This window comes from Protopterus annectens, chromosome 3.part0, assembly GCF_019279795.1.
Source record: "Protopterus annectens isolate FY-2018-M chromosome 3.part0, PAN1.0, whole genome shotgun sequence".
In the NCBI taxonomy this organism is placed as follows: domain Eukaryota; kingdom Metazoa; phylum Chordata; order Ceratodontiformes; family Protopteridae; genus Protopterus; species Protopterus annectens.
The window spans coordinates 472,352,659-472,369,747 of record NC_056731.1 but is presented as its reverse complement, the minus strand read 5'-3'; the positions used below and the strand labels follow the sequence as shown (position 1 = coordinate 472,369,747).

The 17,089-nt window shown below is 41.9% G+C and overlaps 1 protein-coding gene across 1 annotated transcript in view; it reads left to right on the top strand.

Annotated features, from left to right (window-relative positions):
- Positions 1 to 17,089, top strand: part of MLH1 (mutL homolog 1) — a 2,895,606-nt gene that overhangs the window by 247,918 nt on the left and 2,630,599 nt on the right. Inside the window, exon 3 of the mRNA XM_044064896.1 lies at positions 569 to 667. Within this exon, the coding sequence (XP_043920831.1) occupies positions 569 to 667 (99 nt within the window). The remainder of the gene's footprint in view (positions 1 to 568; positions 668 to 17,089) is intronic.

The window sequence follows — 17,089 nt, the reverse complement described above, 5'->3', positions numbered from 1 at the left end:
ACAGAAAAGGGTGGAGTAAATAAAAACAAAAGAATGAAATTGATAGTCAGGAGTGAATCCCCGGCTACCACCAGAGGCTTATTTCATTACTGAGTATTGGATGGTATTGGATAGGCCTATACTAATAAAAAGGCTTGTAGTGGTATACGGTGTATTAAAAGGGGAGAAAGCATGAGAGAGTTAGAATGAAGGGCTCCTACTGCAGCTAAAAACTGTTAGAAATAATGAGTAGGATGTTGGAGAAAATATGGGGGATTACTCCTTGTATCTGCCCCTTTTATCTAATGGACACTGGTAGCTAAATGCAGAAAAGTATTTAGAAACTTTGGACCTCATGCAAATAGTCCTGCCTGTCCCTCACCAGCTCCTCTCTTGTCAAGGGTTAGTAAGAACATTTGATAGTTTCTATTGTTGGAATTTTCCTTAAATGAATACAGTTTTTTATCGGCTCAACTTATTGTACATTATATCTTCTTCTGAGGTGTTCGATGTTGAGATTGTTGAGAAAATGGTTGTAAATTACTTTTAAAGTGACTTGTATTTTTATATGCTTATTTTCTTTCCCTAGAAAGAAGATCTTGAGATAGTATGTGAACGATTTACTACTAGTAAGCTGCAGAAATTTGAAGATCTTTCAACTATTTCAACTTATGGATTCAGGGGTGAAGTAAGTTTTTCATTTTATTTATTTGTTTGCCAATCACCAGACTTTCTGTACTGTAAATTAGACCCCAATTGTGCATTAGCTGATAGTGTTCAGAACTTTGCACATATAATTTTCTACAAAATTAGGACTTTGTTTTCCATTACAGGTGGATTTGACTCATTTCATAGACAGTATAACTGCTTGTCACAGACTATTACTTGGCTCTCTAGCATTTACTTGATTAAATTCTGCTAACCTAATGAACATAATACAGCATACATATTTGCTAATATAAATGTAGTTAGTTGGCTTGGAAGGTTGGCAAGATGAGTGAAAGCTGTCTTTGCATACTTCACAAGACCATTCTGATTTATCGATCACCTCTCTGCTTAGCTCTGCTACTGTACTCTTTAGTCAGCGAGGTGTGTAGTATATAATGCTAATTCGAGATCCTGCAGGTTGTCTGTAAATGACCATCTTTGTTTGCTGCTAAGCTAAAGGATTGTTATATAACTGAACTAAGCAAGTACTTGGAAGGGCAGAAATGCAAAGATGTGTGTTTGTGTGTGGCATTCTTGCGGTGCATACCTATTCCTTTCAGCATGGAAATCTGTGCAGGTTGAATTGAAACTGCTTCACCTGGCACAGATAGTGATTGTAATCAAAATGTATCGTCACCTATAAATGAATAAAAACATTTTGGAAAACAAAATGTATTTTCACCCCTTCCATAACAAATAATCAAGCCTTAGTGATGGGAGTAATCTCCTTATCATATACCATATCAGGTTTTTCAGTGTTTGATACAAAAAGTAAATTAACTTTTTCAGTTAATTTTGTTAACGTGCACCATCACTTGAAAATATTCTTGAAGCTGAAAACTCCTGATATCATAAAAGACTGAACCCACAATGCTTCACTACCTACATTAGTGAATAAGCTAGTATTTATCCATCCTCATTGCAGCATCAGGGGAGTATTGTATCCTAGTAGGACAATTTGCGAGCTTTGTCTAACAGGTGGAAGACTTTACATTGAAAATTAACCCGTGATGCTGTATTAGTGAAACCATAATAGGGGAAAGGTTGGATAATAGTCAAGGTCTTAACCTCTCAGGTACAAGATACAGGGTTTTCTTCTGACCTCTGACCTGATGTTAGTGGCTAGGCTTGTAATAGTTTGCATACTAATAACCTACTAATTACCTATGAATCTATGTGCAAGTAAGTGTCATCTAAAGAAGTAGATCAGTTTTAACTACCCAGAATACATTGTCATTATATGCAGATCATCATTCTGTGGGCAACATCATAAGGCAAAACTGAGATAACAGCGAAAGTAAAACATCAAAAACAGTCATAATTTTTGTTTTGTTTTAAAACTCCTTGCAACTGTAGTACAATGATTATATCCAGAAATGAAACACAGACAAATGAGAAGTGTAACAATACATTGTAAGTCATGATGTTATGTTGTCCATATCTCGCCTTCGTTCTTGCTGTTTGGGTTCGGAGCTGACCCTCAGCTCCGACTCGGCTGTATACTATAGCTCGAGAGGTTTTACTGGCTCAAGGCTAGCCCCTATCCCAACATGCCTAGTGGTAGTTACCCAGATCTTGTTTGTCGCTTGCAGCATTGAGATAGTGGCTCAGGCCAAGTGTTTTTTTCTCTTATTATATTTTTGAAGAAAATTTCTCATTTATCTTATCTAACTTGTTAACAGTAGTTGTCCTTTGTATTTCTGTCTTTCCCTATCCCGTCCCAGTGACTTGCTTTTGTGGGATTAACCGTATTTCTCTTTGGCCCTTTCCCCTCTTCTAAACAAGTTTAACTTAGAAGGTTCTTCTTTTTTCTTGCCCTCCTTTAAGTCTTTAAGGAGTTGCCATTTTAGTTAGAGGCTCTCCTTAGGTGGGGAGTTTGCCGTATAACTTAGAGCCTCCCCCCCATCTCTTCTTCCTGTCTGTATAAAAAAAAATAAATAAATTAAAAAAAAAAAAAAAAAGATTTTTTTTTGTCTGTTTTGGCATAGTTATTTGTTAGTAGTGTGCTTTCTTCTTTGTTTAGCTTTAGATAGTGCTGTCCAACATTATGTCGAAAGATACTGGCAAGGAATCAAAACCTTCGGGTTTTAAAAAGTGCAATTTGTGCTGTCAAAAGATGTGCCTTGCGGATGGGCACTCGAGTTGCATGTATTGTTTAGGGCCTGTTCACCTGCAGGATTCGTGTTCTATTTGCCATGCAATTTAGTTCACAAGTCCTGCAGGAAAGAAGGAACAAATTAATCTTACGAGGGTTACTGAAGGGCCCCTTTGATGCTGCTATGGAGGGGACTCAGCCAGCAAAAAAACTGGAAAAACCAAAGCCTTCATCCTCTTCGGCTCCAATTTCGGATCCGTCTAAAGAGAAGGACAAGTTACAAGCTAGGTCGGACCCGACTATTGGTTCCGACAAGACACTCTCACCTATGGCTCCATTTGTGGTTTCAGTGCCAGTAAGGTCTCATAAGCGATCCAGATCTCCTGGCTTGGAAATGGTGCGGTCTGCTCCACAGTCTCCCTTATTACAATCTGTGACAGGCAGTCACCGGTCTTCAACCCATTCCCCTCGATCATCCAGGAGCCTCTCTGATGATGATGTGGAGAGGGTGGTGAAGAGGCTTCTTAGGACTCCAACATTAGCTAAAATATTTTCGGGCCCATCCCAGACGGAAATGGTGCCGACAGCCCAACCAACACCTGTCTAGATTCCTCCTCCGACGACTCTGAGCTCGGAGCCGGAGTGTATGGAAGTCGTAGTGGTGGAACTGTCGGTTCCGGTAACCTCCTCTGTTCTTTCGGTTCCGACTACCGATTCGACCTCCTCGATAACCCCTTCTATCGAGCGATCTGGGACCCTTGTCTGACCCTACTCTCCCTCTCGGAGCTTCGGTGCAGGTCAGCTCGGCTCCTACATCTGCCTTGGAACCATCGCCCTCGGTTCGGAAGAAGTCTCCGGCTTCTTCGGGGCCGGAGACTCTTTCAGGTTGGGACCGCGATGCCTTCGTGGTCATGAGGAGCATGCTGTCTGCTGAGACAGCTCCACCCTCGGCTCCATTGACTCCTTTGTTTTCGGTGCCGGTGTCCGCCTCCAAACCTCCCCTCCTCCCCAAGTGTAGGGAACCCATGCTCCAGGCCGCCCCATTGGGCGATCCCACCTCTTCCGAAACCTCCCCTGAGCATCCCTCGGAGGAGCTCCCATGGAGGAGGACTTGCAAGAGGAAGCATGTGGACTCCCCTGAGTCCTTGATCAAACACAGACTTGGATGACTCAGAAGGATCCCCACGGTCCCCCTCTGAAGATGTCTCTTTTTCAGACATCTTAGAAATCCTCAGACATGAATGATTGGAAGTCTCTTGCTCCTTCTGAGGATGAGTCAGTGTACCTGGATGCATTCGGTTCCCAACCCTCCACCTCTTGAGTATCTCCTCCTTTTGACCCACTATTGTACGTAGTGAGTCGAAAGGCGTGGAGCTCTCCAGACACGATGGAACCAGTTCCATGGAGGCCCAATAAATTCATAACAGTCTCTGAAGACAGAACCTTCTTATCCAAAGGTGTTCCTGTTGATGCTGTGGTGGTGGCAGCAGCCACCAAGAAGGAATTGGCAGAAACTTCTTCATCTATCCATCCTCCAAGTAAAGAGTCTCATACGATGGGCAGATGCGGGAAGCGTATGTTTTCTTCAGCGACCTTTACACTCAGGTCGCTGAACTATTTGTCCCACTTTACAAGGCTCTAGAGGATCTCCTCAAAGAGTTAGGAGATACCTTACAGGATCCTACAACTGCGGGAGCCTCGGGCAAGATGGCTTCTCAGCTTGAGACCTTGACTTCGGTGGTTAACTCCTCCATGCGTCTAATTTCTTACGCAACCGATGGGGCGAGCAGGGTGTCAGGCACAGGGGTGGCCTTACGCAGACACTCCTGGATGCGCCTTTGTCAATTTGCTAAGCCCTTCAAGTCTTCTTTTACCAATGCCCCCTTTGACGGCTCATCCTTATTCGGGCCGCAGGTAAAAGAGACTCTTACTAGTTGTGAACAGGATGGCAAAACTCTCTGTCATGGGAGTATGTTTTTCTGTTCCATCTAGGCCTATTCTAAGGGCCAGAATGGAAAGATGTGGTTCTGGAAATCCCAGGGAACTTCAGCTGACATACGTGGAGATTTTTCCCCCAGGGGCAGAGGGGGAAATAATAATGGAAGATGCCGGTGTTGTGGCAAGAGGGGGATCCGTAGAACCAAGGCGACAGAGATACCTTCTCTGGTAGGCTCTTCCAGCACTCCTGAAGGGAGGCCTGACTGTCTGACTCTGGAGACAGTCAGGGAGAGATTATCTGTGTACCCAAAAGCCTGGCAGACAATCACAGAAGATACTTGGGTACTATTGATAATATCTGGAGGTTACAGTATCCCCACCTCCCAACTTCCCCTGTCAAAAAGGCAACTCTCTATCCCAGATGTTCCACCCAATCTTTGGGATCAAGCAAATCTAGAGGTTCAAAGGTTGCTAAGAAAAGAGTCATCCAGGAAGTCCCCGCAGACCAAATCGGATCCGGAACTTACTCAAGGTTCTGTTTAGTTCCAAAGAAAAAAGGGGACTGGAGACCCATATTGGATCTCAGCAGGCTCAACAAATCAGTCAAGAAAACAAAGTTCTGGATGGTAACACTGGCAGTCCATTTTTCCTTTTCTGGGACTGGACAATTGGATGTGCTCTAGCGATCTCCAGGATGTGTACTACCACATAAAAATGGACAGACGGTCAAGGAGATATCTACGCTTCCAGCTGGGAGCCAGTCAGTATCAGTTCAGAATGCTGCCCTTTGGTCTCACCACAGCCCCCAGGGTGTTCAGCCAAATATATGGCAATAGTTACGGCTCAACTGAGGCTTCTAGGATTTCGGGTGTTTCCATATCTAGACGGCTGGTTCCTTACTGCCAGCTAATCAAGGCAAGGGAATCCACAGTTCTCTCTTGTTCTCAACTAGGGATCACCATAAAGTACGAAAAGTCTTCCTTGTTGCTTTGTCAATATATTACCTTTATAGGGGCAGATTTAGACACAAGGGCCATGATAGCAAAGCTGCCTCAAGAAAGAGTATTAACGATTCGTCACCAAGTTGCAATGATGTTGACAAAAAAGAGAATTCAGGCAAGATTTATCCTCAAGGTCCTGGGTTCTATGGCAGCGGCAATCACTCTGGTCCCTATGGCTCGCTTCCAGATGAGAATTCTGCAGTGGCTCCTCTTTGCACAATGGTCATTCCAGGATTTACCCATGTCGCAACAAATTCTGATCATGGAATCCTGCAAAAAGAATCTGGAGTGGTGGCTTCACTCCCTTATAGTAACAATAGGCAGGCCATTTCTAACCTCCCGATCTGTAGCCATAGTGACCACGGACACTTCCCAGATAGGGCGGGTGGGGGGGGCATTATCTGGGACAGACTGTTCAAGGGACTTGGCAGGAACACGAGTACTACTTGCACATCAGTGTCCTGGAGATGAGAGCGGTGCTTCTGGTGTTGCAAGCACTTCAGGACTCTCTACTTACAGGGACTATAACAATTCAGACGGACAATATGTCGGTAGTGTGGTACATCAACAAACAGGGTGGAACCAGGTCTTACCCCTTGTGTCGAGAGGCTCTACGAGTTTGGCAATGAGTGATGTCTTCCCAACGCTTTCTGCTTGCAACGCACAAATCGGGGAAATCCAATGTGATAGCGGACAAGCTCAGCCGGGCTATCCTGATGCCCCACAAGTGGTCCCTGAAGCAGGAAGTTGCGGACTTGATTTTTCGCAAATGGGGCCAGCCATGCTGTAATTTGTTTGCCAACCCCCTCAGCAACAAATGCAGCGATCTGTTTGCCACCCCCCTCAACAACAAATGCAGCAGCTACTTTGCCCTAGTCCCACCACCGGGACAGTCACCCAGGGACGCACGTGTTCACGATTGGCCCCTGGGACTGCTTTACGCCTTTCCACTTTTTCCCGTGATCCCCAAGGTGTTCAGAAGGCACAGTCATTGGGTTGCAAGTTAATCCTCATTGCCCCCTTACTGGTCTCATCAGATATGGTTCCCATTCCTTTGGGCTCACCTGCAGGGGGAGCCTTTGATCCTGGACCCAGTGCCAGATCTTTTGATGCATCAGTCGGGGGCTCTCCATCCTTCCATTCAAACTCTCAAGCTCACAGCTTGGTTTCTCCACTTCTGGTCTTAGCCCGGCTTCCCGATGTTTCTCCAGCAGTTCAACACATTTTGATTTTCTCCCATAAGCCCACTGCTAGGAAACTTTATGCTGGTAAATGGAAGAGGTTCTCTTGTTGGGCAGGCAAAAATCAGGTTGATCCCTTTACTGCACCCATTTCAAAGCTTCTCGAATTTCTTGCTGAAACTTTTGAGTGAGGAGCAGCTGCAGCTACTATCCGGGTTCAGTTAGCTGCCATGTCTAATTTCCATATGGGAGAAATGGGGTCCAATATCACGTCCCATAGGCTATGTAAAGCATTCCTAAGAGGTACTTCCATCTTAAGACCTCCAATAAGAGAACCTGTCCCCCCTGGGAATCTAAATTTAGTGTTAGACGTTCTGATTCTTCCCCCATTTGATTCTTCCCCCATTTGAACCATCTGCTTCTTGTCCGCTCAAATTTTTGACTTGGAAGACCCTTTTTGTGGTTGCAGTTACCTCAGCTAGAAGGGTTTCAGAATTACAGGCCTTATCTTTTTGACCCCCTTACTTGATTTTCCATGAAGCTCGGGTTTCTCTCAGAACCAAACCTCTTTCTTACCCAAGATATGTTCTGACTACAGTTTGAATCAATCCATAGAGCTTCCTGTTTTCTTCCCCAATCATGGCAACAAGGCAGAGTATAAGCTTCATCAATTGGGCATTCATAGACAGTTACATTTCTCTTTACACAGAACCAAGGACTTTAGAATATCTGACCAATTGTTCATATCCTTTGTGGACAATAAAAAAGGTTGTGCAGTCTCAAAGGTGACTTTATTTAAGTGGCTTTCAGACACTTTAAAACATGTCTATGATTTGCATAAACAAGAGCTTCCAGGAAAAATCAAAGGACACTCAATAAGGGCCTTGGCTACCTCTAATGCTTTTCAAGCCAGACTGCCTTTGGATTCGATCTGTGTGGCAGGTACATGGGCTAATCCTCATACCTTTATCACTAATTACAAAGTAGATGTGGCCTCCCGGAACAGGGCATCCTTTGGTTCCACGGTCCTGAAGAGTTTTTTTCCATTGAGCCACCCAAGAATCAGGTGCTGGGGGCACTGTCTCAAACAGCAAGAACGAAGGTGAGATATGGACAACATAACATAAAGAAGTTATGCACTCACCATAACGTTCCATATTTGTTGTACTTGATCTCGCCTTTCTTCTTGCGTCCCACCCTCTCTTCCCCCTTCCTGGAGGATCGAGAAGAATCCCTTGTTTTTATTTGTTATACTGGCTGAGTTTCCTTTTTACCATACCTTTTGGTTAGTCTTAGTCTCCCCTTCTTACTCTTGCAGATGGGTTACACCTTTATATGTAGGTGTCCTCTGATATGTAAAATAGAGTATACCTCTCTTCAAATTGTATGGTCTAGTACTGGGTTATCACAAATGAGATCTGGGTAACTACCGCTAGGCATGCTGGGATAGGGGCTAGCCTTGAGCCAGTAAAAGCTCTTGAGCTATTGTATACGGCCGAGTCAGAGACGAGGGTCTACTTTGAACTCAAACAGCAAGAAGGAAGGTGAGATCAAGGACAACAAACCTGGAACGTTACGATGAGTACATAACTTTTGTTTGTTTGAATGGGAGTATATGAGTGCGTGCATATCTTTGTCGGTATGTGGTGGGTGCTTCCCTGCATCTTTGTTACAGGAGCACAGTGGAGTAATTCATGTTCAAGTTTCAGTTTAGTACAGGACAAGACTTCCATTAAGTTAGGGGGGAAATTAAATAAAATGCACTAAGAGGTGTTAAAAAGTGAGATAGAAAAACATATAAAGTCAAATGTTAAAAGATTAGAGAAAATAGAAGAAGCTTTATGTAGCTATTCAGATGCACAGATACAATTGCTGAAATCAGAAGCTGAAATGAAGTAAAGACTGGCTTAACTTAAGTCTTTTCAGAAAGAGCTGTCTTAAAAAATAGCAGAGGTTGAAAAAGAACTTGCATGGAAAAGTCTGAGATTTGTTTGGTATACCAGAAAAACTGGAAGGAACAGACTGCATTAATTATATGAAAGACCAACTGGACTGGTGTTCCACTGCAGGATTTGTTAAATGAACATTGTGTTTATGCTTCAAATTTGGCTATGAGAAAGCAAAATGAGACTTGTATGTTAGTAAACATGTAGTCATGCCAGTAGAAAGAACTGTTCCTGACAAAACTGGGGCAGAAGGGTAAGTACTAAAAATGGGAGTGTATTTGTGGGAAATTATTTTTTCTCTTTACATTTCCTGATTGCCATGATAAAATTGCTTTTCTTCTGCCTGGTGTTAAGAGCCAGGTGTGAGATTCAAGTTGCTATAGCTATCTCTCTTCAGAATCTTTGCCTGATTGATTAAATGCATTTTGTATGCAGAATAGGCTAAGGAGAAAACACATTCGTCAACAAATAGTGAGCCAGCAAGCTGGAGGGAACTCTGTATCTTGGTCTTCTGGCAGTAACAAAGCCCTCGGAGAGAATTTGCCTGTGAAACTTTTCTGCTGTTCTAAACGCAAATGCTCACATTACAAAAAAAAAAAAAGGGCCAGGGGCTGATTAGAAGACTCAGGAGCATGATCCAGAAGCCAGTTTGGAGAGATTGAGATGGTTATTTAGGAGGAGGACAGCAACAATGTAAAATTAGTGAATAAATGGGAGAACTGTAAAGCCTTATTCCCATTAGGTACAGATTAGTCATGTGAACTATAGCTCTAAAAGAAGTGGCTGAAAAAAGACTGGAAGTTCGCTGACTGTTAAAATGATTGGAGAGCTGTAAAGTGTAAAACCTCCTTTGTCATTAATGTTTATTAGGACACTGAAGGGACTGAAGAAGCAACTGCAAGTAAAACCACTTTTGCTGTTATTGATATTTGTATAAAAAATTGTGATGTAAATTGCACATTATTATTGGAAAGAAGTTCTGTATAGTATGCAGTCAGGGGTATTTTAAACACTGGGTGAGGAGATTTATCAGTGAAGACTGCATATGTTACGAATATTAAAGTAAGAAAGTATTTTTTCTTTGTAATGTATCCCAATCTCGTATTGTAAAAAGATAAAGGTTGTAAATAAGCAAGTTAAATTAATAAAATGTTGTTTTCTTGGGCTGCTGACTGGAATGTAAAGTTATCGTCATCATCATCAACCTCATTTTTCTCATTTTCTGCATGGGGCCAGTCAACATTTGTCATCTCTCATGATTCCATACCACTTTCCTGCTGATGTACTGATTTTTTTTGTCTGTCCCACAGTGTGCATCCCTACTACCCATTTTAAGCAGTTCATCTCCTGCAACACTAACTTCCTCAGTTGCTCTGCTTTTACTGCCTAGGTTTCTGTATGATACAGTAGTACTGGTCACACCACTGTTTTGTACACTTTATTTTTCAACTTATTTTGTATTCTTCTGTTATGTACTACTCCTGACACCCTGTGCTAATTGGCTGTAGCCCCTCTAATTGCAAAAGTGTATTGATAATATTATATAGAAAATTTAAAAAAAAATCAGTATTTGTAGATGTGGATGTCCAGACTAATGGCCTTAGTTTAAGTGATAGACATATTTTTAAGCAAATTAGGATTGAAAAAAGAAAGTGATGAAAAGCAGGAAGAATGGGCATTTTTTTGCATTTGCAGATGTATTTTCTTTCTTATTACTTGTTTTCAGCTGGAAACAAAATGCTTACGGGTGCAATCAATTAATCTTGAAAGGTCTGAACGTTGTTTTTGAGTAAAATCTAAATGCTGCAGGTAGTTACCTTCAATTCTGTGAAAATAAATGAAGGCTGAAACTATGGGGAGTGAAGATTTACAGTAGTAGTTAACTACCCAGCATCTTTAGTATTGTAATGCATTGAATATAACACTGCACAACTTAGTTTATTTGTTTAAAGGCAGCTACCTACACCTTCTATTAAGGCTTAATGTTTACAGAAAGCATGCAAGTTTTTTTTTCTACTTGTGGGAGTGAAAGATAAGGGAGAGTGATCTGTGTAAGTGGGAAAACAGGTCTAACATGCACTTCAGCATTGTTAACCTTATCTTTTGAATGGGTATTGCCTGTGGGTGCTGCTGTTCATTTGGGGGCAACTATTCATATTTAGAGAGGTTAACATCCTTTTTGGAAAGTCTATATAGATTTACAAGCAAGTTAAAAGGGGTGGGAGGTTTGAAAGTGTATTTTGTTTTTTTTTTGTCTCCTGAATATTTGTATTGAAGCAAAATATATGGAAAATGTGATGTGGGTTCGGATAAAGATGAGAAGTAATAACATACAAGGTCAGCCTCACAAAAATTAGTGCTCACATATACACTGCAAGATGGAAAACTATCCAAAAGAATTGTCATGTATAACGTGAGAGCAGTAGTTTTTATCTTGATGTCTGTTTTATAGTAACATGGAATGTAAATAGCAGTGCAGGTAGAGACAAAAAGAGCATTGAATTATATTAAAAAGTTGTCATAATCATCCACCCCCCCCTTTTCCAATTTTTAAATGGGGTCAGGATTTCACATAAACATTAGTCAATGTGACCATGTAGGGTGCAAATAATGTTACAGGAAGTGCATGTGGATAGAAATTACCATGTGAAGTTGACAAAGAAATTATTTCAGGGTGGGCTTTGAATAAAATATCAAAGAGAAAGGAAAAGGGAATAAATAATAATGATTATGAGTAGAACTGCAGTAATGACTGAAACGTACAAAAAGGAAAAGAATAAAAGTAGGTTTGTGGTAGTAAGGGGTTATTGTCAGTGAAGGAGGATTACACTGGCATGTTAGATTTCAGTAGGGAATGTGTAGATTGGTAGGAGTGGAACCTAATTTGCAACAGCAAGGATATATTAGTAGAACAAGAAGGGAAACCATAGCAAAACAGGGTAGATTTCTAAAGACGTATATAAGAATACTTGGTCTGGAAAATGTGAATTCAGTAGCAGGAACTTGGACAGAATTTACATAGTATTCTCTAAGGTCAAATAACTGGCTGGACCAGATAAAAATTATATTTTCTAGGAGCATGTTTATTTAACTGAAAACTTTCAAACCCATCCAATAACTTTCAGATCGTGCATGAGTAAAAACTAAAATAAAGATGCAGGTTAATTATGTAAAATTAGACATGTGTGCTTTCTTACTTATCTGTTTAAAAACTAACTGAATTTAAGGAATGGTTACTGGACATAATTTGAATTTTTATTAGAAAAGATAGAAATTACTTCAGAAGTGATGAAGGGATAGCTAGTGAGTGGGATGCATTGAAAATGGAGCTTAAAACAGTAAAAATGAGAGAGCAGGAGAGATATGAGAAAGAATTCAGGAATTATTTTGCTACAGAAGAAAAATAATCTCACAGAATAAAAGTAGGAGGAATTACATATTGCTAGAAGGAAAACAAATTTTAATCGGAGTTGCTGGCTACTGAGACTTGTCTGCATATATCAACTGGACACAAGCTGATTTAAGTATACTTTTCTCTGCACTTATTTAAGATTTGAGTCAGTAAATATTGTGCATCTTTGATTCAGTAAATATTGTGTCTCTGTCTCTCTGCAGTTAAGTTGCCTGAAGTGTGAAAAAGTGTAGCCATCTGGGCTCATTGAAAGTTGTTAGATTGCTTTGAAATTCCTGTGTTAGTCTTAATTAGCCTGGAGGTTTCTGCTAGCATTAAAATCTGTGTTGGTTACATTTCTAGTAATCATTTTAATCGGAGTTGCTGGCTACTGAGACTTGTCTGCATATATCAACTGGACACAAGCTGATTTAAGTATACTTTTCTCTGCATTTATTTAAGATTTGAGTCAGTAAATATTGTGTGACTTTGATTCAGTAAATATTGTGTCTCTGTCTCTCTGCAGTTAGTTCCCCACCCCCCCCTCCGCGTTTCCTGTTGTGATGTTAATCTTGGTGGCTTTGGAATTGCCTGCCCCTGCTGTAAATCTGTTTTTGCACACTCCTCCTGGACCCATCTCATTTGCTCACTCAACTGAGTACAGTGAGATCATATTTTGATTTCAGATACTCCTACCAGTCCCATCTCCTCTGCGGTGTACAGAGAGAGCACTTTTGAAGGACATTCCCCTATAGTACCTTAATCTGCTCTGTTTCCTCCCTCTCCAAAAAAAAAAAAAAAAAATTGCACTTCATCTGCTTTATTGTATTTGTGTTTCTTCCTACTTTGTTACCTTATTTTGCTTTTGCCTCTTCTTAAAAGTACTCAATTGAATTTATTCTTCTGCCTTTATTACTGCTTGTTAGTAGCCTGATTAAATTGTAACTGTTATTCTAAGGCCCTTGCTTTAAGCACTTGGGCTTCAAACCAGTTGTTTTACATTAAGAAGGTTTGTTGTCTGCACTGTTGTGGCAGGACAGGTAGCGTACATCCTTCTGAATTGGGAACTGCTGATTGAAGGCTCAGTGTCTGTTCTAAAAGTGTATTAGTTCTGGGTTAAGCACTTGGGCTTCAGGCCAGTTATTTTACATTAAGAAGGTTTGTGGGCTGCACTCTTGTGGGAAGGGAGGCTAGATTCTGCCCTTCTGAGCTGGGAATTTCTGGTTAAAGGCTTATTGCGCATGCTTACTTGAACTGTTTCTTTCTGAAATCGGTATGCCTGGTTTGCTGTAGCATAGACTAGATTCAGGCCGGCAGGATCTATCTTTGTTTGTATAATTTGTGCACTGATCCAGGCCGTCTTTTTTGGAGAAGGTTTCTCTGTACACTAGTGGCAGGACTGTGCAGTTAGAACTTGTCTGATTGAAGACTGCAGGGCAGGGAACAGGGCTCAGTTTTGAGCTTTTTAACTGGTTAATTGGGTAAAGTGTTGTTTTGATTGTATCTGCTCTATTTTCTGAAAAAAAAATACTTGTTTCCTGCCTTTCTGAATTAGTATAGTCCAGTTTTCAGGTTATTGCTGAATCCGGGGCTGTGTTACAAGTTTCTGTGTTGCCCATACCTTACTTGGATAGAAGGAAGTTTCTCTTCACCTGTGAGAGAGGGGAGGTTTGAGCAGCCTGTCTGTCCCTGGAGGAATGGTTTCAGTCCAGGCATTAGTAGTTTATTGGCTATTTCGGGCTAATTTTGATTGTATCTGCTCTATTTTCTGAAAAAAAAAACAAAAACAAAAATACTAGTTTCCCGCCTTTCTGAACTAGTATAGTCCAGTTTTCAGGTTATTGCTGAATCCATGGCTGAGTTACAAGTTTCTGTGTTTCCCATACCTTACTTGGATAGAAGGAAGTTTCTCTGTTTACCTGTGAGAGAGGGGAGCTTTGAGCAGCGTATCGGTCCCTGGAGGAGTGGTTTCAGCCCAGAAGTTAGTTTATTGGCCATTTTGGGCTAATTTTGATTGTATCTGCTCTATTTTCTGAAAAAAAAAAAAAACAAAAAAAAACTTTTTCACGCCTTTCTGAACTAGTATAGTCCAGTTTTCAGGTTATTGCTGAATCCAAGGCTGAGTTACAAGTTTCTGTGTTGCCCATACCTTACTTGGATAGAAGGAAGTTTCTCTGTTCACCTGTGAGAGAGGGGAGCTTTGAGCAGCCTATCGGTCCCTGGAGGAGTGGTTTCAGCCCAGAAGTTAGTAGTTTATTGGCCATTTTGGGCTAATTTTGATTGTATCTGCTCTATTTTCTGAAAAAAGCAAAACAAAAAAAATATACTTTTTCACGCCTTTCTGAACTAGTATGGTCCAGTTTTCAGGTTATTGCTGAATCCAAGGCTGTGTTACAAGTTTCTTTGTTGCCCATACCTTACTTGGATAGAATGAAGTTTCTCCGCTCACCTGTGAGAGAGGGGAGCTTTGAGTAGCCTATCTGTCCCTGGAGGAGTGGTTTCAGCCCAGAAGTTAGTAGTTTATTGGCCATTTTGAGCTAATTTCGATCTCTTTCACTTCCCTGCTATAAAAACCGCATTTGTGCGGTTTTGTGCACCAGGCAGCGCCGTTTAGCTAGAGTTAAACTATTCTCGGCTCCACGAAGTCTACTCTTCAATTTTTCCTTTGGAACTAGCAACTGGTGAATCTGGGCATTTTGAGGCAATGTTACAACTGCCTCATGTACACAGACAATGCTCTTCTCCTACCACCAAACACTAATATATGCGAGAGATGCAATTATACAGCTAAACTGGAGGCAAAGCTCTCTCAACCCAAGACTGGAACTGACAATCAAGAAGAGAAGGGTAATACTTGCAACACACCACCAGTCTCACACAGACCTAATAATCCAACCCCAGCAAATAACACACATGAATACATGAAAACATAATCGGAGGCTCTAAATAAAAATTTGCAAAAGCAACAGAGACCTCCAAAGCAGACATCCAAGCAACCTCCACACCCCATCACCAACCATGAAACACATACTTCACATAATCAGTGTGCCACGCAATCACAGCCCTTAATGCAAAATAACATACCCAGCACACTAGTAATAGGTGACTCTATAGTCAGGCACACTGATGTCCCACTAACTAGGCTGGACAAGGAGAAGGTTACAGTTAGCTGCCTGTCGGGTGCCAGGATCCGCCACATAACACAAGCACTCAGGTCACTCCAGAATAAGTACAAATACACCTCAGTCATTGTCCATGTTGGTGTGAATGACCTGAGACGTAACTCCCTAGACTACATGAAAAGAGACATGGAAGAGCTCTCTGATCATGTAGCCCAGGCCGGTATGACCCTGACCCTGAGTAGCATCCTGCCCTCACCAAGAATGATGCCACAGTATAAAGAAAAAAATATCAATTTCAACAATTGGCTAAGTTTCTGGTGTCATTCAGAGGGGATCCAGTGTCTGTCCACCTGGGATGACATGCTCAACAAACCACGTTGCTTTGCAAGAGATGGCTTGCACCTGTCACCCTTAGACTTTCGAATACTGGCCAAGGCTCTTGCCGCCCCCATAGTGCCTTTTTTAGGCAAGGCTCAAAAGACAAACCCACCACCATAAATAGTACAAGTAACCAAAAACCGAGGGTAATGCTACTCAGTGCCAGAAGTCTAAACCTCAGAATGCACGCACTCGTGGCACTCCTCTGTATGGAAAACATCGACATCAGTGCAGTAACAGAAACCTGGTTTAAGGCTCCTGAGAGCACCCCAGTACTACTAGGCTATAACTCGTATCGTACCTTTCGGCCACAGAACCAGGACCGAAACACAAAAAGCGGGGTGTATCCATGTTCATCAAGGATACCCACACCTCCAGTTTAGTGGCGCAGCACAATGCATCAGAAATCATTCATGTGCAACTAACGACGGGCAAAACTGCAATCCAAATGATAGCTTGCTACAGATTGCCCACCGTGGCCCAGGACCCCCATTCCGCATTTCTGGAGACAAACACCCTAATACTGGGTGATTTCAATTACCCAAACATAAACTGGGAGAACTACTCAAGTACTAACTCCCTTGCCCAACGCTTCCTAGAATTTATAAACTCGAACACCCTGGATCAATTGGTCAACACCCCCACCAGAGGGAGCAACATATTGGACCTGGTAATCACCAACATGGGCGACCGGTGTCCACACCAGAGGTCAAACCCTCGCTGGTTAGATCAGGCCATAGACTAAACACTCTGGATATCCACATTCCGCCCCCACCCCCAATCAAGGAAACCACCATGAAAAACTTTTCAAAGGCAAACTTCACGTTACTTAAGACCGAGGTGGAAAGGTTCACAGCCCCCATGCTAAAGGACAATGCTGTCCAAACTGCTGAAACCTTTACAAAGGCACTCTATGAGCATCTGCAGGAATGCATGGATTGTGCTATCCCAATTAAAACCAAGACTCACTCCTCCAAGAAAAGGAAACCAGTCTGGTGGACCCCTGCCATAAACAAGCTATACAACAGAAGGAGGAAACTAGTACAGTAAAGAGTAAAATCCCAAGAAGGAAAGACATCCCAGATCAGTATCAGCAAGAAACTACGATCCCTCATTAAATCATCCAAGGCTAGTTTCTAAAGAAAAATTGCCAATGACTCCAAAGATAACCAGAAAGAGTTCTTTAGCTATGTCAAGAACCTAAGTGGAAGCTCTCAGATCTGCTCTGAGTTAGTGCAGAATGGCACAAAATACACTGAACCGACTGATATTGCCAACATTCTGGCAGACAGATTTAGTGCAAACTTCACCCCCCTCTCACCCTGTAAAGGGCCCATAACCATACCAGAA